At 41.9% G+C, this 21,438-nt stretch overlaps 1 protein-coding gene across 4 annotated transcripts in view; it reads right to left on the minus strand.

Moving 5' to 3' along the window:
• Positions 1-1,270: 1,270 nt before the first annotated feature.
• The window catches only part of LOC140195415 (shugoshin 1-like), a 34,860-nt gene continuing 14,692 nt past the window's right edge, over positions 1,271-21,438 (minus strand). For all 4 annotated transcript variants that reach the window (XM_072253680.1, XM_072253679.1, XM_072253681.1 and 1 more), the window contains 4 exons: positions 19,866-20,792; positions 6,210-6,398; positions 4,777-4,963; positions 1,271-1,737 (listed from right to left, as the gene is read on the minus strand). In XM_072253680.1, the coding sequence (XP_072109781.1) occupies positions 1,587-1,737; positions 4,777-4,963; positions 6,210-6,398; positions 19,866-20,792 (1,454 nt within the window). In that variant the 3' untranslated portion in view covers positions 1,271-1,586. The remainder of the gene's footprint in view (positions 1,738-4,776; positions 4,964-6,209; positions 6,399-19,865; positions 20,793-21,438) is intronic.

Raw genomic sequence — 21,438 nt, forward strand, 5'->3', positions numbered from 1 at the left:
TAATTATTGCTGAAACAGCATAGGAATCCAAAGTTCAAGGGCAAATAAAGACAGAATTGCTGATCTCAACGACTCTGCCAACACAAGAATAAAAAGATACGGTCATGGATAAATCACAGATTAGAAGTTATTAAGAGCAGCAAATAGGCTATATAGGTGACTGAATCTGCTCACATTAATTGAAATAATGTCTGTTTAATAAATGATGATTCATTCAAATATTTCAACTTACCTGATAAATCAGCTTTATGGATCTTATCTGAACACCCATAATCCAGATTTCAAATGATGGAAGATGTATCCAGTACCCTGGATATGATCTCACCAATGCCCTGCACAGCTGTAGCTAGACTTATTTACTTTTATATTCCATCTCTTTGTAATAAGGCCATCACTCCATTACTGATTTACTTGTACCCACGTGCTGTTTCATATACCAGTACACCATAACCCTCTACTGCAGCATTCTAGTGACCCTTCATTTAAACCATAGTTTTGTTCCTATTGTTCCTACCAAAATGGATCACCCCACATTATACTTCATCTGCCAAAATTAACCCCCTCTCTTCCTGCAGAGTCCAAATGTTCCTTACACTAATCCACTAATCTTTGTACCATTAACAAATTTGTATAAAATACACACAGTATATTAAATTAAATTAAATTACTGCTCTGCCACATCCCTCAAGTCACAAGTGGCCAGTGGGAAATAATTCATTGATGCCGTTCCTGGTTCTGTTCGTCAATCCTCTATCCATGCCGACGTTCTATCCTCAGTGCTACATATTGTTACCTTGTGTAATAAGTAGCTTGTCAAATAGTATATTTTCCCTTCACTTGCTGACCAACTACTCCGGCTCTCAACCCCTCCCACCCTCGTTTAAGCCCCCTCAGGTCCAATGAGCAAACATCCCTACAAGGATATTGACACCTATTCAGTTTAGTTGAAACCCATTCTTGTGTAGGTTCCACCTCCCCTGGAAGAGAGACCAATAATCCATGTATCTGAAGCCTTCTCTTCCTCCTCTGCATCAGCACTTTGGCCATGCACTTAACTGTATTATTTTCCTATTTCTTGCCGTGACAGTACATGGCACAGGGAGTAATCCTAAAACAGATAAGATTACCTGCTTCTAAAAAAATTCTAGAACACCATCTTGCCAATTCCAGTTGTTTGGGCTAAGAGACATCTGGGTCAGTTGATGCATTCAAAATTTAAAAATGGGAAAGCAAGAAATGCACAACAAAGGTTACTTAAAACAGAAGGGGATGACGATTTATTCAAATATTTCAAAAACTATTACTGATGCTCAAGAAAATTTTAAGTGTAACTAATACATCTCAAGAGAGGGTCATTCATGATCTTGTGTTAACTTCATAGTCAAAGCAGTTTGATAAAGGCATTGAACATCACATCAATGGTTAAATTTTATTGTGAAGATATACATAAGAATTTTTTGAGCATCTGAAATACATTGAAATTTACCCATTTAAACAAGTCTGAAATTAAAAACCAAAATTAATCCATACAGTAAATGAGAAGTCTAACTGTTTCAATATTTTACACAGCTCACATTCAGTGGAAACTATCTGCAGCTGACAAAAGCTTCGTTATATCTACTAAATGGAGATTGCTTTTTACTGGATTTACGGCGAGATCCATCAGTCTTTTTCTGTTTGAATATTGGAGAATACAAAAATTGGGTGTCAGTGTATTTATCTCCTCTTCGCAATTTCCTGTTGAACAGATTAAAATCTATAATTAATACTTAAGAGTTATGTTACTTCTGTATGTTTTATAATGCTAGCCACTTTGTTACCGGGTCTGAATGCATATCAAATATTACAGATGTAGATAGATAGCATCCAAATAACATGCAAATAACAGTGCAAAATCTGATTAATTCAGAAATATCTAAAATCTAAAATAGAAATCAAATCCATTTTAAAATTAGGAATTCTTTTAGGCAAACTAAAACCCTTGTGATTTGATCTCATGTCAATGCAAGTCATCTGAAAGGTCAGGTTTGTGAACTTTGGATAGTTACATGATACAGGGAAATTGTAGCCCTTATACTTTATAGTCGCCAAACAATTGATACTAGAACGTACAATCATCACAGCGATATTTGATTCTGCACGTTCTGCTCCCTGGATTACAAATATTAAAATATTAAAAATAATAAAATTAATTTAAATTATAAATCATAAATAGAAAATAGAAAAATGGGAAGTAAGGTAGTGCAAAAAAACCAAGAGGCAGGTCCAGATATTTGGAGGGTACGGCCCAGATCAGGGTCGGGATCCGTTCAGCAGTCTTATCACAGTTGGAAAGAAGCTGTTCCCAAATCTGGCCATAGGAGTCTTCAAGCTCCTGAGCCTTCTCCCGGAGGGAAGAGGGACAAAAAGTGTGTTGGCTGGGTGGGTCGTGTCCTTGATTATCCTGGCAGCACTCCTCCGACAGCATGCGGTGTAAAGTGAGTCCACGGACAGAAGATTGGTTCGTGTGATGTGCTGCGCCGTGTTCACGATCTTCTGCAGCTTCTTTCAGTCTTGGACAGGACAACTTCCACACCAGGTTGTGACGCACCCTAGAAGAATGCTTTCTACGGTGTATCTATAAAAATTACTGAGGGTTTTAGGGGACAGGCCAAATTTCTTTAGTTTTCTCAGGAAGTAAAGGTGCTGGTGGGCCTTCTTGGCAGTGAACCCTGCTTGGTTGGACCAAGTCAGGTCATTTGTGATATTGACCCCGAGGAACTTAAAGCTTTTGACCTGTTCCACTTGGCACCACCGATGTAAATTGGGTCGTGCCATCTGCTACTCCTTCTGAAGTCAACAACGAATTCCTTCGTCTTGCTGATGTTGAGGGATAGGTTATTGTCTTCGCACCATGCCACCAAGTTCTTAATTTCCTCTCTGTACTCAAACTCATCATTACCCGAGATACGGCCTACAATTATGGTGTCATCAGCAAACTTGTATATTGAGTTTGATGGAAACTTGGCTACACAATCATGGGTGTACAGTGAGTATAACAGGGGGCTGAGTACACAGCCTTGTGGGGCACCGGTGCTCAGAGTGATTGCAAGAGGAGAGCCTGTCCCCTATTTTCACATCCTGGGTCCTGTCTGTGAGGAAGGTGAAGATCCAGCTGCAGATCTCAGTGCTAAGGCCCAGGTTCTGGAGCTTAGGAATCAGCTTATTTGGAATGATAATATTAAAGGCAGAGCTGTAGTCAATGAAAAGGAGCCTTACGTATGCGTCTTTATTCTCCAGGTGTTCTAAGGAAGAATGTAGGGCCAGAGAGATGGCATCTGCCGTTGACCTGTTGCTGCGGTAGGCGAATTGCAAAGTGTCGAGGTTGACCGGTAGGCTGTGGTTGATGTGTGCCATAACCAATCTCTCGAAGCACTTCATAGCAATTGATGTCAGAGCCACAGGTCGATAGTCATTCAGGCATGCCACCTTGCTCTTCTTCGGCACTGGGATTGTCATTGCCTTCTTAAAACACGAGGGGATCTTAGACTGAAGCAAGGAGCAGTTGAAGATGTCAGCAAACACTCCAGCTAGTTCACTTGCACAGACCCAGAGAACCCATCCCAGGACGCCATCTGGGCCCGTCGCCTTCCTTGGATTTATCTTCAGGAAGGCCCCTCTAACATCCTCCTCGGTGACAATGAATCTCGATGCCACCAGGTCCGGTTCATCCGGAGGGAGCGGGATGCTCCTCTTCTGTTCGAATCTTGCGTAGAATACGTTTAGTTCGTCAGGAAGAGTGGCGCCACAGTTATTGATTTTCCCAGCCTTTTCTTTGCGCCCAGTAATCTCATTTAGACCCTGCCATAGTCTACTGGCATCCCTCTGGTTAGCCTGGGCTTCCAACTTGGCTCGATATTGCCTCTTGGCGCCCTTAATGGCATTCCGGAGTTCACGCTTGGATTCATGGAAACATGGCTAAGGAGGAACTGAACTGTTCCACAACATAGGTGCTTTAGGTGGGATAGAGGTGAAGAAAAGAGATTTTTGATTAAAAGGCACGTCACAGCAGTAGTCAAAAGATGAAGTTATTGAAGGGGCATCCAGTGAGAATTTATGACTGGTGCTAAGAAAGAAGAAGGGAATTATCATGTTACTGGGATCGTACTGTAGGCCCCTATATATAGATTTGAGGGAATCAAATGTTGAGACCTCATTTAAGAGTGGCAAAAAAGAACCTGGGAATTATACACCAGTAACTAACATCGGTGGTAGATAAGCTACTGGAGAGCATTATAAGGGCTGATTAGAAGTAGTCAGCACGACCTTGTACATAGGAGAACATTGCTTATGAAGTTGATTGAGTATTTTGATGAAATGACTAAGGTGGTCAATGAGGACAGGGTGGTGCACATGGTTTATAGTGAGGCCTTTGACAAGGACACATTGTCAGCTGCTCTTGAACATTAAGTCACAAAGAATCAAGGCAGAACCAGCAAATTGGTTACACAAACAAGAGATTTTGCAAAATGCTCTAAACCTTGAGTGACACAAAATGCGAGAGAAACTGAGCAAGTCAAGTAGCACGAGTCCTGATGAGGGGTCTCAGCCTGAAACATCAACTGCTTATTCCCCTCCATACACACTGCCTGAACTGCTGAGTTCCTCCAGCACTGTGTATGTTGAGTCAAGTGGAACAGCAGCACACAACTCTGGAATAAGAGCTTGGAGAAGCCCTAATGAACATATATTGTGATTTTTTTTTCCCCACTATATAAATGGATAAATACAACTTACAAATGGAGATTGGGTTCCTTGTAATTAACGGTCATGTTACATCTCCGCCTATGAACAGCTATTGGAGAAATCACGTTCATATTGTCTAAAAAGCCAGGATAGGGCATTTCCTTTCCCTTGTTTTCAGCAGGTAGTGATGAACAATTGGTGACATCGCTCAAACTGAACCGAGGTCCAAAGTCTCTCTCTGTTTCAAGAAAAAAAAAATACATTTTCATGTGTAAAACCCACATCTTATAAAAATACTTCAATTGTAAATACAGCTGCTGTTTATATACAACTTCCCCAATGGACGTTAAAAAAAAACTTTACCCATTTACCAAAAGCATAAATTGTTGGTAAGGCCAACTTTTTTTTTTTGTCTTCAAGAATGCAGTGGTGACCCTATTTAACATCCTATACGACATTGGAAGGATATCCCATACCATTTGCTGGTTAGGGAATTTCAGGATTCACAGTCATAAGTAATGAAATAAAAGTATATTTACAAATTAGGATGGTTTATTGCTGGTTAGGAAATTTCAAGATTCACGGTCATAAGTAATAAAATAAAAATATTTACAAATCAGGATGGTTTATGACTTGCTCGAGCAATCAGAGGTAATGTGTTTCTGAAATGCTGTTACAATAGTCTATTTCAGTAACAGCAGTGCACAAGAGATAGTTTCCAAATGGGAAAAAGTTTTTGTTTATAGTCTGGAACATGCTGCCAGAGGTGATGGGAAATACCAAATACAATCACTGTGAGAAAGCTTTGAATAGAAAGATGCAGACCTAATATAGGCAAACATAGTGCAAGTGAACAAAAAAGGTGGTTACTTGTTCATATTTTTTTATTAAAAGATCAAAAATGCTCAATATTTGAAATATCCAGACATTAGACACATTAACAATTGTCAATGCATTCTGTTTTTAAAAAACTTCAAATTGATTAGGGAGCCAACATCAAATTTTACAAGCTTTCTAATATATATTATAGAGAGATCAGAATTTCCATAGTAAATACCCTCAGAATAAACTAAAATTACATTGGTCATCACAGGAAATACAAACGTTTGTAGATGCAATGTGGCATATTTCTTCACTACTGACATAATTTCCTTTCACTTGAGCTAGAATGTATGCATGTTTGTATTTATTTATTTAAAAATACAGCATGGTCACAGGCCATTCCGGCCCAACAATCACGCACCACCCAATTACACCAATGTGACCTATTAGCCTACTAATTCATACTTCAGAATGTAGGAAGAAACTGGAACAGTCAGATGAAACCCATGTGGTCATGGGGAGAATGTACAGACAGCAGCGGGAATTGAACCTATATCACTGGCACAGTAAAGCCATGCAGCACTGTTACGCTACTGTGCCGAATCATTGAAACCTATTATTTCACAAATTTACTCATCATATTTCTTTTTGAATTTCCTCACCTTTTTGTTCCAATAACAAGCACTTCTTCAGTACAGGTTTAAAATGTTCAACAATGCGGCTTTCTTCAGGATCTTGAAAATTCTTCATACTTTCAAATTCGGAAGTGTTTCCTGGCTCTCTGTCCAACTCAGCATGCAATGGCTCATTCCTTCCAGCCATTGTGGGACTTCTAAGTTCATTGTTTGCAACTAATGAACAAATAAAATATTAGAAGTACATTAAAAATCAAGATATAATTATAATTATCCTGTTAGGTGCAACATCTCCTGCATGCCATAGATTATGAGTCTTCTTTCAATGTTGAAATATAATTTCAAAATTTGACAATTCTGTAAAGAAACTACTACATATGTTCAGTAATTCTAGTGCTTGAGATTCACAGTACAGACCTTGATAGGAGACAAGATATAGGAGCAGAATTAGACCATTTGGCCCATCAAGTCTGCTCCACCATTCAATCATGGCTGATATTTTCTTTCAACTCCATTCTCTTGCCTTCTCACTTGAACCCTTAATCTCTTTAAAATCAGAAATCAGATCACAATCTTAATACACCCAATGAATTGGCCCACGGAGCCCTCTATGACAATGAATTGAACAGATTACCACCCTTCAGCTGAGGAAGTTCATCTTAATCTCAGATCTTAAGGGATGTCCCTTTATTGAGGCTGTGCCTTGGATCCTGGACTCTCTACTAATGGAAATATCCTTTCCATGTCAGCTCAATCTAGGCTTTTAAATATTCTGTAGGTTTCAGTGAGATTTGCCCCTCGTGCTTCTGAACTCCATTGAGTGGAAGCCCAGAGATATCAAATGCTTCCTTTGTTTCTGGTATCATTCTTGAGAACCTTCTCTGGAGGCTCTCTCGGGTCAGCATATCCTCCCTCAGGTACAAGGCCCAAAATTGCTCACAATGATGCGTGGAACAGAAAATAGCAAACTTTTGCAGCTTTCATCTTGTTATTAAATACCAGTGCAGGGATTTCCAGAACTTCATGTGTAGTTGCCAAATCTGGAAGTCCTAAAGTCATAGAAAAAGTTAAATGCTGAAACTGTCCATTTGTTCCATACTAGAAATGATGTGCAATACAACATCATAGTGGTTTCATGTGACTATTTCCTTGTATTTACACGGGCACAGAGATAACAGAAGACATCTTGCAAATTCTACACCAGTTTTAACCAAAAGCAGGATCTGAGAGTCCACTGACGTCAATGCAAATTGTGGAATTGTGGAGAGATAAAAGAAAGCACAAGGTTAAATAACATGACAAAACATAATATCAAACTAAAATAACTTCAGCAACTTGATTTTGTTCTATTTTTCAGGTTTTTCCACTTCATTTGCAATCATTTTACAAGCCATTTGGTAGGCCTTAGGATATTCATGTACACAGCAAACTGAACAAATTATTTGATGCTGCTCAAGCCATGTTACTAGAGACTGTGATAATTAAGGCCAGCAAGTCAAGCCTCTGCATCTGGATCCAGTACTCGGAGATTGTGGGTGATAATTCTCGGCAATAACATCTGGCCCAGGTGCTTAGCACAGACGTTCCTTAGACACACGAGACTAACATAGAAATGGGGCCAACAGCCCACCACATCCATGCTAACTACTTTTGCCCATCTACACCAATTCATTTGCCCACATTAAATTCAAAAAGGACCAAATTAAAAGGCAGAACCAAAAAGGTGGTAATGTTTGGATTACTATCTGAGACATGTGCAAATTGGCACAGGGTTAGGAAGAATAGAGAGTTAAATGCATAGCTCAAGGATTGGTGTGGGAGAAGTGGGTTTGAATTAATGGGAAGCTGGCACCAGCATTGGGAAACAGGGAGCTTTTCCATCGGGATGGGCTCCACCTGAACCGTGATGGGACCTGAATCCTGGCATAACTAGGGTTGTGAATAGGGCTTTAAAATAAATAGCAGGGGCGGTGAGTTCAACAGATTAGAGAAGTATGGATAAGATAAAAGAGAAAAGTGTGGATAAAGTAAAAGCAAAGGTTAAAAAGAGAAAAGTGGGGTGGAATGTAGAAAAGTCAAGTGCATAAGAAACTTTAAAGGCACATTGAGAGAAAGGGCTCTTTATCTGAATACCCGTAGTATTCACAACAAGGTCAGTGAACTTGTGGCACAAATCAGTATAAAGGAGTATGATTTATTGGCCATTACAGAAACATGGTTGCATGGTAGAGAGGACTGGGAATTAAATATCCAAGGATATCAGGTAATTCAGAAGGTTAGGCAGGAAGGCAAGGGAGGTGGGGCAGCCCTCTTAATTAAGGATGAAATCAGAGTGATCGTGAGAGACGATACAAGATCCAAGGAGCAGAAATCTGAATCCACCTGGGTAAAGATTAGGAATAGTAAAGCAGAAAAAGTGACCGGTGAGAGTTATCTATAGGCCACCGAATAGTAACATTACAGTGGCACAGGCAATAAACTGAGAAGTATCGAAGGCGTGGAAGAATGAAACAGCGGGTATCGTGGGGGACTTTAACTTGCATGTAGGTTGACTGGACCAACTTGATTCACCCAGTCTTGAGGAGGACTTTGTAGAGTGAAAGCTTTCTTGAACAGCATGTTACAGCACCTACAAGGGAACCTGCTTTCTTGGATCTGGTCCTGTGCAATAAGACAGGTAAAATTAGTGATCTTGTAGTTAGGGATCCTCTTGGAAAGAGTGATCACAGTATGATTGAGTTTCTTATACAAATGGAGGGTGCAACAGTTCAATCTAAAACCATTGTATTATGTCTAAACAAATGGGACTACAACAGGATGAAGGAGGAGTTGGATTGGGTAGACTGGGAACACAGGTTATATGGTGGGATGGTTGAGGAAAGTGGAAGACTTTCAAAGAGATTTTTCACAGTACTCAAAAAATATATTCCAGTTAAAAGTAAGGACAGTAAGGGTGGGGAGAGCCAGCCATGGACAACTAAGGAAATAAAGGAAGCCATCAAACTAAAAGCTTATGCGTACTAAGTACCAAGAATATAGGAAACTGGAAAGTAGGGAAAACTTTAAAAAGCAACAAAGAACCACTAAGCAAGCAATAAAGAAAGGGAAGATAGATTATGAAAATAAACTAGTACAAAATATAAAAACAGATAGTAAAAGTTTTTATAATTATATAAAGTGGAAAATGATAGCTAAAGTGAACATAGGTCCCTTGGAGGACAAGAAGGGGGAATTTATATTGGGCAATGAAGAAATGGCAGAGGCTTTGAATAACTATTTTGTTTTGGTCTTCATGGTGGAGGACATGCCCAACATGCCGGAGAGATGAGAGAAACAGAAAACCTACAGCACAATACAGGCCCTTCGGCCCACAAAGCTGTGCCAAACATGTCCTTACATGAGAAATTACCTAGGGTTACACATAGCCCTCTATTTTTCTAAGCTCCATGTACCTATTCAGGAGTCTCTTAAAAGAACCTATCATATTCGCCATTCGGCTCTGTCACTGGCAGCCCATTCCACGCACTCACCACTCTCTGCGTAAATAACTTACCCCGATTTCTGCATCTACCTCCACGAACTTTAAAACTGTGTCCTCTTGTGCTAGCAATCTCAGCCCTGGGAAAAAGCCTCTGACTATCCACACGAACAATGCCCCTCATCATCTTGTACACCTCTATCAGGTCACCTCTCATCCTCCATCGCTCCAAGGAGAAAAGGCCGAGTTCACTCAACCTATTCTCATAAGGCATGATCCCCAATCCAGGCAACATCCTTGTAAATCTCCTCTGCACTCTTTCTAAGTTTCCACATCCTTCCTACAGTGAGGCGACCAGAACTAAGCACAGTACTCCAAGTGGGTTCTGACCAGGGTCCTATATAGCTGCAACATTACCTCTCGGCTCCTAAACTCAATCCCACAATTGATGAAGGCCAATGCACTGTATGCCTTCTTAACCACAGAGTCAACCTGCACAGCAGCCTTGAGTGTCCTATGAACTCGGACCCCAAGATCCCTCTGATCCTCCACACTGCCAAGAGTCTTACCATTAATACTATATTCTGCTATCATACTTGACCTACCAAAATGAACCACCTCACACTTAACTGGGTTAAACTCCATCTGCCACTTCTCAGCCCAGTTTTGCATCCTATCAATGTCTCACTGTAACCTCTGACAGCCCTCCACACTATCCACAACACCTCCAACCTTTGTGTCATCAGAAAATTTATAACCCATCCCTCCTCTTCCTCATCCAGGTCATTTATAAGAATCATGAAGTGTAGGGGTCCCAGAATAGATCCCTGCAGCACAGCACTGGTGGCCAACCTGCATGCAGAATATGACTCGTCTACAAACACTCTTTGCCTTCTGTGGGCAAGCCAGTTTTGGATGCCCTGCTGAAATCCATATACACTACATCTACTGCTCTACCTTCAATGTGCTTAGTCACATCCTCAAAAAATTCAATCAGGCTTTCACAAAGCCATGCTGACTATTCCTAATCATATTATGCCTCTCCAAATGTTCATAAATCCTGCCTCTTAGGATCTTCCCCATCAACTTAACAACCAGTGAACTAAGGCTCACTGGTCTATAATTTCCTGGGCTATCTCTACTCCCTTTATTGAATAAGGGAACAACAGCCGCAATTCTCCAGTTCTCTGGAACCTCTCCCGTCCCCATTGATGATGCAAAGATCATCGCCAGAGGCTCAGCAATCTCCTCCCTTGCCTCCCACAGTATTCTAGGGTTCACCTCGTCCAGTCCCGGTGACTTATCCAACTTGATGCTTTCCAAAAGCTCCTCTTTCTTAGAATCTACATGCTCAAGCTTTTCAGTCCGCTGTAAGTCATCCCTATAATCGCCAAGATCCTTTTCTTGAGTGAATATTGAAGCAAAGTGCTCATTAGGTACCACTGCTATCTCCTCTGGTTTCATACACACTTTTCCACTGTCACACTTGATTGGTCCTATTCTCTCACGTCTTATCCTCTTACTCTTCACATACTTGTGGAATGCCTTGGGGTTTTCCTTAATCCTGTCCGTCAAGGCATTTTCATGGCCCCTCTGGCTCTCCTAATTTCTTTCTTGAGCTTCTTCCTGCTAGCCTTATAATCTTCTAGCTCTCTATGATTACCAGCTTTTTGAACCTTTCGTAAGCTCTTCTTTTCTCCTTGACTAGATTTACAACATCCTTTGTACACCACGGTTCCTGTACCCTACCATCCTTTTCCCTGTCTCATTGGAACATAGCTATGCAAAATATCCCCTGAACATTTGCCACATTTCTTCCATACATCTCCCTGAGAACATCTGTTCCCAATTTCTGCTTCCAAGTTACTGCCTGATGGCTTCATATTTCCCCTTACTCAAATAATACACTTTCCTAACTTGTCTGTACCTATTCCTCTCCAATGCTATGGTAAAGGAGATAGAATTGTGATCACTATCTCCAAAATGCTCTCCCACTGAGGGATCTGACACCTGACCAGGTTCATTTCCCAATACCAGATCAAGTACAGCCTCTCCTCTTGTAGGCTTATCTACATATTGTGTCAAGAAACCTTCCTTAACACACCTCACAAACTCCACCCCATCTAAACCCCTCACTCTAGGGAGATGCCAATCAATATTTGGGAAATTAAAATCTCCCACACAACAACTCTGTTAGATTCTGGAAAGGTATAAAACTGTCTCCCTATCTGCTCCTCAATGTCCCTGTTACTATTGGGAGGTCTATAAAAAAACACCCAGTAGCATTATTGACCCCTTTCTGTTCCTAACTTCCACCCACAGAGATTCCGTAAACAATCCCTCCATGTCTTCCTCCTTTACTACGGCCGTGACACTATCTCTAATCAACAGTGTCATGCCCCCACCTCTTTTGCCTCCCTCCCTGTCCTTTCTGAAACATCTAAAGCCTGGCGCTCAAAGTAACCATTCCTGCCCCTGAGCCATTAGAGTCTCTGTAATGGCCACAACATCATAGCTGCAAGTACCGATCCATGCTCTCTCATCCACTTTGTTCATAATACTCCTTGCATTAAAATAGACACACCTCAAGCCATCGGTCTGAGTGCATCCCTTCTTGATCACCTGCCTATCCTCCCTCTCGCATTGTCTCCAAGCTTTCTCTATTTGTCAACCGCCTCTTCAGTTTAGTTCCCACCCCCCAGCAATCCTAGTTTAAACTCTCCCCAACAGCTTTAGCAAACCTCTCAGCCAGGACATTGGTCCACCTGGGATTCAAGTGCAACCCGTCTTTTTTGTACAGGCCACTGCTTCCCCAAAAGAGGTCCCAATGATCCAGAAATCTGAATCCCTGCCCCCTGCTCCAATCCCTCAGCCACACATTTATCCTCCACCTCACTCTATTCCTATACGCACTGTCGCGTGGCACAGGCAGTAATCCCAAGATTACTGCCTTTGTGGTCCTGCTTCTCAACTTCCTTCCTAACTACCTGTAGTCTGTTTTCAGGACCTCCTCCCTTTTCCTACCTATGTCGTTGGTACCAATATATACCATGACCTCTGGCTGGTCTCCTTCCCACTTCAGGATATCTTGGACGCATTCAGAAACATCCCGGACCCTGGCACCTGGGAGGCAAACTACCATCCATGTTTCTTTTCTGCGTCCACAGAAACACCTGTCTGACCCCCTATCACTGCTGCCATCCTCTTCCTTTCCCTACCTTTCTGAGCCATAGGACCAGACTCTGTGCCAGAGGCACAGCCACTGTTGATTCCCCCAGGTAGGTACCCCCCCCACCCCCATCAGTACTCAAGCAGGAGTACGTATTGTCAAGGGGTACAGCCACAGGGGTGCTCTCTCACCTCTGGCTCCTGCCCTTCCCTCTCCTGACTGTTACCCACTTATCTGTCTCCTGAGGCCCTAGTGTGACTACCTGCCTATAGCTCCTCTCTATCACCTCCTCACTCTCCCTGACCAGATGAAGGTCATCAAGCTGCATCTCCAGATCCCCAACGCAGTCCCTAAGGAGCTGCAGCTCAACACACCTGGTGCAGATGTGGCCGTCCAGGAGGCTGGGAGTATCCCTGACCTCCCAGATCTGACACCGAGCACAGAAAACATGACATAGATGCAATGAAAGGTGAGGACCTCAATACAATAGCTTTCACTAAAGAGGTAGTGCTGAGTAAACTCATGGGCCTAAAGATAGTCAAGTCCCCTGGTCCTAATGGAATGCAGCCCAGGGTACTAAAAACAAAATGGCAGCGATTATATTTGAGGCTTTGGTGATAATTTACCAAAATTCTCTTGACTCTGGGCAGGTCCCAATGGATCGGAAGAAGGCGAATGTCACGCCACTGTTCAAAAAAGAATTTGGCAAAAAGCCAGTTAGTTGAACATCTGTAGTTGGGAATTGCTTGAAGCTATCATTAAAGAAGAAATAGCGAGGCATTTATAAAGAAATGGATCCATCAGGCAGACGCAGCATGGATTCAGCAAAGGCAGGTCCTGTTTGACAAACGTACTGGAGTTCTTTGAGGGTAAACAAGTGCAGTGGATAGAGGGGAACAGATGGACATTATTTACTTGGATTTCCAGAAGGCATTCAATAAGAAGCCACATAAAACACTTATCCATAAGATAAGGATGCATAGAGTTGGGGGTGATGTATTAGCATAGATAGAGAATTGGGTAGCCAATAGAATGCAAAGAGTTGGGATACTTGGGTGCTTCTTTGGTTGGCTATCAGTAGTGAGCAGTGTGCCACAGGGGTCAATGCTGGGCCTGCAACTGTTCACCATATACTTTAACAATCTGGAAGAGGGGACTGAGTGTAGTGTATTTAAGATGACACTAAATTGAGTGGAAAAGCAAATTGTGCAGAAAAGCAAATTGTGCGGAGGACACAGAGAAACTGCAGAGAGATATAGATAGGTAAGTGAGTGGTCAAGGGTCTGGCAGATGGAGTACAACGTTGGTAAGTGTGAAGTCATCCACTTTGGAAGGAAAACTGGAAGATCAGATTATTATTTAAATAGTAAAAGATTGCAGCATGCTTCTGTGCAGAAGGACTTGGGAGTGCTTGTGCATGAATCGCAAAAGGTTGGTTTGCAGGTGCAGCAGGCTATCAAGGAGGCAAATGGAATGTTAGCCTTCATTGCTGAAGGAATTGAATGTAAGAGCAGGGAGGTCATGCTGCAACTGTACAGGGCCAGGCCTAGAGTACTGCGTGTAGTTCTGGTTTCCTTACCTGAGGAAGGTTCACCAGGTTAATTCCAGAGATGAGGGTGTTAGACTATGAGGAGAGATTGAGTTGCCTGGGATTATACTTGCTGGAATTCAGAAGGATGATAAAAAGGAGGATCATATAAACATAAACATAAAATTATGAAAGGCATAGATAAGATAGAGGCAGGAAAGTTGCTTCCACTGATAGGTGAGACTAGAACTAGGGGACATAGCCTAAAGATTCGGGGGAGTAGATTTAGGGCAGAGATGAGGAGGAACTGCTTTTCCCCAGGATGTGGTGAATCTGTGTGAGGGTTCTCAGTAATATTAGCTGGACTGTTAACTGTTAATCGCTTATTACCAAAATGGCTTCTTGTACTGTTAACTGCTGAGCAAGGGGTTCTCTGTAACAGCAATGATTGGGTTATACAAGGTGATAATAGAAATTGTATTCATTTGCTAGCCAATGAAAGTCATATTATGTTAACTTGTATGTGTGTGCTGAGTTGAGGAGTGCCGGCTTTTTTGGGAGGCGAGCAGAGAGGACAGACGTGCGGGGAACGGACAGCAGTTCCAGGGCGGCATATACCGGATCTCAGGGGTTCGGATAGTGGCCGGAGTCCCGGAAGGACGTTGTGGATGGAATTGGAGGCGTGAGCTCCAATGTATTAAAATATCATGTGCACAAGACTGGTAAGTTACTTATGTGGCGCATTTTCTTTTAGTTGTTGCTACTAACCCATCATCAAAATTTGCTATAAAGTATAATTCTTTACTCGCACTTGGTATACTGTTTCATATTTGTGTCGTGGCTGATCATTGGGCGTCTTCCACCATACCCGCACCAAAGCATTTACTCTGTTCGGCGGGGTCGACGGCTAGTCACCCTAGGCAACGGGAGGCAGTTGGGGCAAAGGCCGTTACATGTGGAATTCTCAGTCTAATAAAGGAATATAGGGTAGCAAGAAAGGAGCTTAAGAAGGGGCTGAGGAGAGCAAGAAGGGGGGCATGAGAAGGCCTTGGCGAGTAAAGGAAAACCCCAAGACATTCTTGAATTATGTGAAGAACAAAAGGATGATAGGAGTGAAGGTAGGACCGATTAGAGATAAAGGTGGGAAGATGTGCCTGGAGCCTGTGGAAGTGAGCGAGGTCCTCAATGAATACTTCTCTTCGGCATTCACCTATGAGGGGGAACTTATGACGGTGAGGACAATATGAGTGAGGTTGATGTTCTGGAGCATGTTGATATTAAGGAAGAGGAGGTGTTGGAGTTGTTAAAATACATTAGGACAGATAAGTCCCTGGGGCCGGACGGAATATTCCCCAGGCTGCTCCACTAGGCGAGGGAAGAGATTGCAGAGCCTCTGGTTAGGATCTTTATGTCCTCATTGTCCACGGGAATGATATCGGAGGATTGGAGGGAAGTGAATGTTGTCCCCTTGTTCAAAAAAGTTAGTAGGGATAATCCGGGTAATTATAGACCAGTGAGCCTTACGTCTGTGGTGGGAAAGCTGTTGGAAAAGATTCTTAGAGATAGGATCTTTGGGGAATTAGAGGATCATGGTCTGATCAGGGACAGTCAGCCTGGCTTTGTGAAGGGCAGATAGTGTCTAACAAGCCTGATAGAGTTTTTTGAGGTGGTGACCAGGCATATAGATGAGGGTAGTGCAGTGGATGTGATCTATATGGATTTTAGTAAGGCATTTGACAAGGTTCCACATGGTAGGCTTATTCAGAAAGTTAGAAGGCATGGGATCCAGGGAAGTTTGGCCAGGTGGATTCAGAATTGGCTTGCCTGCAGAAAGCAGAGGGTCGTGGTGGAGAGAGTACATTCGGATTGGAGGGTTGTGATGAGTGAAGTCCCACACGGATCGGTTCTGGGACCTCTACTTTTCGTGGAGGTAGAAGGGTGGGTTGGCAAGTTTGCAGACGACACAAAGGTTGGTGGTGTTGTGGATAGTGTAGAGTATTGTTGAAGATTGCAGAGAGACATTGATAGGATGCAGAAGTGGGCTGAGAAGTTACCGATGAAGTTCAACCCAGAGAAATGGGAGGTGGTACACTTTGGAAGGACAAACTCCAAGGCAGAGTACAAAGTAAATGGCAGGATACTTGGTAGTGTGGAGGAGCAGAGGGATCTGGGGGTACATGTCCACAGATCCCTGAAAGTTGCTTCACAGGTAGATAGGGTAGTTAAGAAAGCTTATGGGGTGTTAGCTTTCACAAGTCGAGGGATAGAGTTTAAGAGTCGTGAGGTAATGATGCAGCTCTATAAAACTCTGGTTAAGCCACTCTTGGAGTACTGTGTCCAGTTCTGGTCGCCTCACTATAGGAAGGATGTGGAAGCATTGGAAAGGGTACAGAGGGGATTTACCAGGATGCTGCCTGGTTTAGAGGGTATGCATTATGATCAGAGATTAAGGGAACTAGGGCTTTACTCTTTGGAGAGAAGGAGGATGAGAGGAGACATGATAGAGGTATACAAGATATTAAGAGGAATAGATAGAGTGGACAGCCAGCACCTCTTCCCCAGGACACCACTGCTCAATACAAGAGGACATGGCTTTAAAGTAAGGGGTGAGAAGTTCAAGGGGGATATTAGAGGAAGGTTTTTTACTCAGAGAGTGGTTGGTGCATGGAATGCACTGCCTGAGTCAGTGGCGGAAGCAGATACACTAGTGAAATTTAAGAGACTACTAGACAGGTATACAGAGGAATTTAAGGTGGGGGGTTATATGGGAGGCAGGGTTTAATGGTCAGCACAACATTGTGGGCCGAAGGGCCTGTACTGTGCTGTAGTATTCAATGTTCTCTGAAGCAGTGGAGGGAACCTCAATAAATACATTTAAAACAAGGTTGGATAATTTTGCATAGTAGGGGAATTAAGGGTTATGGGGAAAAGGCAGGTAGGTAGAGACAAGTCCATGGTCAGATCAGCCATGATCTTATTGAGCCTGCTTTGCCATTCAACAGGCCAGATGACCTACTCCTATTTCTTATGTTCCTATCAGAATTTCCTCTTACATTGCATCCAATTTTCCCCATCTTTGGCTACACGTTCCAGATATCAATCATTGCATAGAAAACTTTCCGTCAGATCCCCTTTAAAACTTGTCGCTCTCTTCTCACCTTAAAGCTCTGTCCTTTCATTTCTGACAGCCCCATCAATGGTACCTGTAGAGTTCAAGCAACGTTCTGGTGAATCCCCTCTGCACTCTTTTCAGCCCAATCACATCCTGCCTCTGGTGTGATCAGAACTGCACTAAATATTCCTCTTCTCCTTTAAATTGTCTAATTAAATCACTTTCTGCAGAAGGATTTAATTAGGATTTGGAGAATGGGCAAAAAAGAGGAAGATGGAATCGTGTAGGGAAGTGTACAGTCATGCACTACAGTAGAAGGAATAATGGCATGGACTACTTTCTAAACAGGAAGCAAATTCAGAAATCAGAGGTGCACAAGGACTTGGAAGTGCAAGATTCCTTAAATGTTAACTTGCAGGTTGAGTCGTTGGTAAGGAAGGTAAATTGGGAGGGTCAGAAGTGGATTAGGAAAGTGATCCCAGGAATGAAAAGGTCAATGTATGAGGAACATTTGATAGCTCTGGCCTGTATTTGCTGGAGTTCAAAAGAATGAGAGGATGATTTCATTGAAACCTACTAAAATCTGAAATGCCTGGATAAGAGTGCACATGGAGAGGATGTTTCCATTAGTGGAAGGGTCTAGGACCAGAGGGCTTAAAATAGAAGGATATTCCTTTAGAACAGAGATGAGAAATTTCTTTAGCTGGTGGGTGAATCTGTGGAATTCATTGTCACAGCTAGCTGTAGAGGCCAAGTCATTGGCTATACTAAAAGCAGAAGTTCAAAGGTTCTTGATTAGTAAGGTGTCAAAATCATGGGAAGAAGACAGGAGAATGAAGTTGAGAGGAAAAATAACTCAATGATGGAATGGTGAAGCAGACTTGATGGGCTGAATGGCCTAATTCTGCTCCCATGTCTTATGGTCTTAAATGCCCCCAATGTGCCTGCCTCTACCAGTATGTTCCCTGCACTTAGTACTGTATAAAAATATATGTTCTTCTGACATCCTCCTCTTAACCCCTCCCCACATACTCTCCTCCAGTCATCTTAAAATTATGCCCTCTTGTATCAGCCATAGCCACCCTGAGAAAAAGACGCTGGCTGTCCACTCTATCTATGCCTCTTATCATTTTATGCTCCTCTATCAAGTCGTCTCTCATCCTCCTTCCCTCCAAGGAGAGCCTTGGCTTGCTCAACCTTTCCTCATTAAGACATGCTCTCCAATCCAGGCAATAGCCTGGTAAATCTCCTTTGCGCCCTCTGTAAAGCTTCCACATCCTTCCTAATTTGGGAGCCCCAGAACTGAACACAATACTCCTACTGTGGTCTATCCAGAGTTATACAGAGCTACAACATTATCACGCAGCTCTTGTACTCAATCCCCCAACCAATGAAGGCCAATGAATAACATGTGAATGAATAAAATAAAACAATAAAATGATAGGCTGTATAGTTATTTCCACTCCTCACCCACCCCCAATTTCCTTTCCTCAAGTTCAATTGCTGTTACTTTGCATGTTGCTTTCCATAAAATAAAGTCACTTTATTAATTTATAGCCAAGTTATTTCAACATAATAGTATTTCAAGAGAAGAAGATAAAAGGAGTTATGTGAAGATGCACACAGGGAATATGGCAGCTAGATTGCAATAGTTTCATTGTTGCTCCTTGGATGAGCGCGAACTGTTGATCAAATAATACTTTATAACTTAAAAGAAATGTTATTAATTCTAATTTGAGGATGCCAGTGTGTGTCAGAGCTTCTGAACTAATTTGTGGTCTGACATAGAAAAAGATAATCACATTAAGTCCAGGTGTTCCTCTGTTTCCACCAGCGTGCAGGAGCTCTAAGCCAGTTATTAGCTGATACAGGAGGCAACTAAAAAGCCTCGGTCAAATTGCCAATCAATCAAAGCCTTTTAGATGGCTTTGCATATCTTTCAAAGGCAGAACATCAAAATACAAGAACAAAACTAAATGAGTGGTGTAATTATATTTCAGACATTGACCAGAATCAGGTAACAAGTTATTGGAGTAGCACACGGCGTTGTACCAGAGCACCTACAAATAACACCAAACTCCCAACAGCTTTTTCTTATCCATACCTCCCCTCATGAATGTTCACTTAGCATAATTAGATGAAAACTGTGGTGGAAGCACTCTCCACGTTAATTTCAATGCAAATATACTTCTAGTATAGGAAAGCTTTACAATAAGTGCATTGTCAACAAACTAGATGTCTAGTACAGTGAATACCCTCACTTCATTCATCTGCAGTGCAATCAGGAAATAAACATCCATTAGAGAGAAAAAAAAACAAAGAAAACCAGAGCTTGGCTTTCAAATAACAGTTGAATGACTGATCAAATGACTTAAAAGCAGGTGAAATGTACTTGCCGTTATCTGGTGTTTTTGACAATTCATTACGAATGATCTCTTCAGTAATTTCTCGATCTCTGCAAGGCTTTTTTTGGAGAGTTGCTGTCATTCTGTTGGATCTTGATCTGGTAGTTAAAACCACTGGCCCTTCATTTTTATTTTGTTTATAATTTGATTTTCTACGTCTTTTATCAGCAGGGGGGATGTAAGGACTATCGACCAAATCATCTTCTGAATTACTCTCCGTATCAACACTGCTTTTGGTACTGTCTATATTCGCAACTACAATCGGCTCATCTTTCCTACGGAAAGGTGTAAGATGAATACTTTCTTCATTATCAAAATTATAGGCATCACTGTAGTCCAGAGATTTTTTCCTTTCTTTGGAAATGTAATTTTTGCTTTGATCTCTGCTCTTTGATCGAGTTCGAGGTTTGGGAGCCTCCCAGTGCTTTTTAGCTGGTATGCTTTTATTTCCTTCCTTCATTTTTCCATCTCTAACCTTTTGCTCTATTTCCAGTTGAACTTCCTCTCCCTTTTCGGAGTTAGGTTGTAGCTTTTGTACACTTTTTGAATTCATCATTTCCATGTTGCTTCTGAACGTAGATTTGACTTTCTCAGGATCCATACGGTTTCCTATTTGCAAGTGACCCAACTCAGCAACTGCTGTATCAGGTCCAAGGTTAGAATTCAGAGAATCAGACACATTTTCATTCACTTGATAATCAATGACAATTTTTTGTTCTTCATTTGCCCAAGATATCTCTGGATAATTTTTGGAAGTGTGAATAAATTCCAAAGCATCACTACAGCCAGAGAAAGAGGGTTTTTTTCTTCCCGATCGTCTCCTAATTGAAACCCCCTTTGGCAACACAGCAAATTCTTTTAACGGAGCTACTGCATTGCTGTCAGAGTCTGGACTTTGATTACACGTAGATCTTCTCCCTTTTCCAAAACAAAGACATTTTCAGTATTTCCAGTTTTCTAAATCAAAACATTGAAATACTTCAAAAATCTGAAACAGAATAATATCCTACTACCGAATAAATTTGTTTAGGGAAAAAAATCTGCAATAAAAGATAATGGGATTACAAAAAAAAAAGTTGCAAAGCTTTTCATTTACTATAGGAATTGGTTTGAGGTATAAACAGTTGTTTACTGACTACAGCTCTGCCTTCTGTGCTACAATCCTAAGCAAATTCATCACCAAACCCAGCAAATGTATTCTTGACTTCCTGACCAATGGACTGCAATCAGTAAGTACAGGAACACCTCTGCCATGATTATTCTCTGTAACGGTGTTCCACAAAGTTGCGTCCTCAGCCCTCTGCTCTATTAGCTGTATATTCATGACTGAGTAGCCAGATTCTGCTGGAACTCCCTCTGTTGTACATGTATAAGATGATGAGAGGCATAGATCGTGTGGATAGTCAGAGGCTTTTTCACAGGGCTGAAATGGTTGCCACAAGAGGACCCAGGTTTAAGGTGCTGGAGAGTAGGCACAGAGATGTCAGGGGTAGGTTTTTTTTACTCAGAGAGTGGTGAGTGCGTGGAATGGGCTGCCAGCAACGGTGGTGGAGGTGGATACGAT

Source organism: Mobula birostris, chromosome 3 (assembly GCF_030028105.1).
Source record: "Mobula birostris isolate sMobBir1 chromosome 3, sMobBir1.hap1, whole genome shotgun sequence".
Taxonomy (NCBI): domain Eukaryota; kingdom Metazoa; phylum Chordata; class Chondrichthyes; order Myliobatiformes; family Myliobatidae; genus Mobula; species Mobula birostris.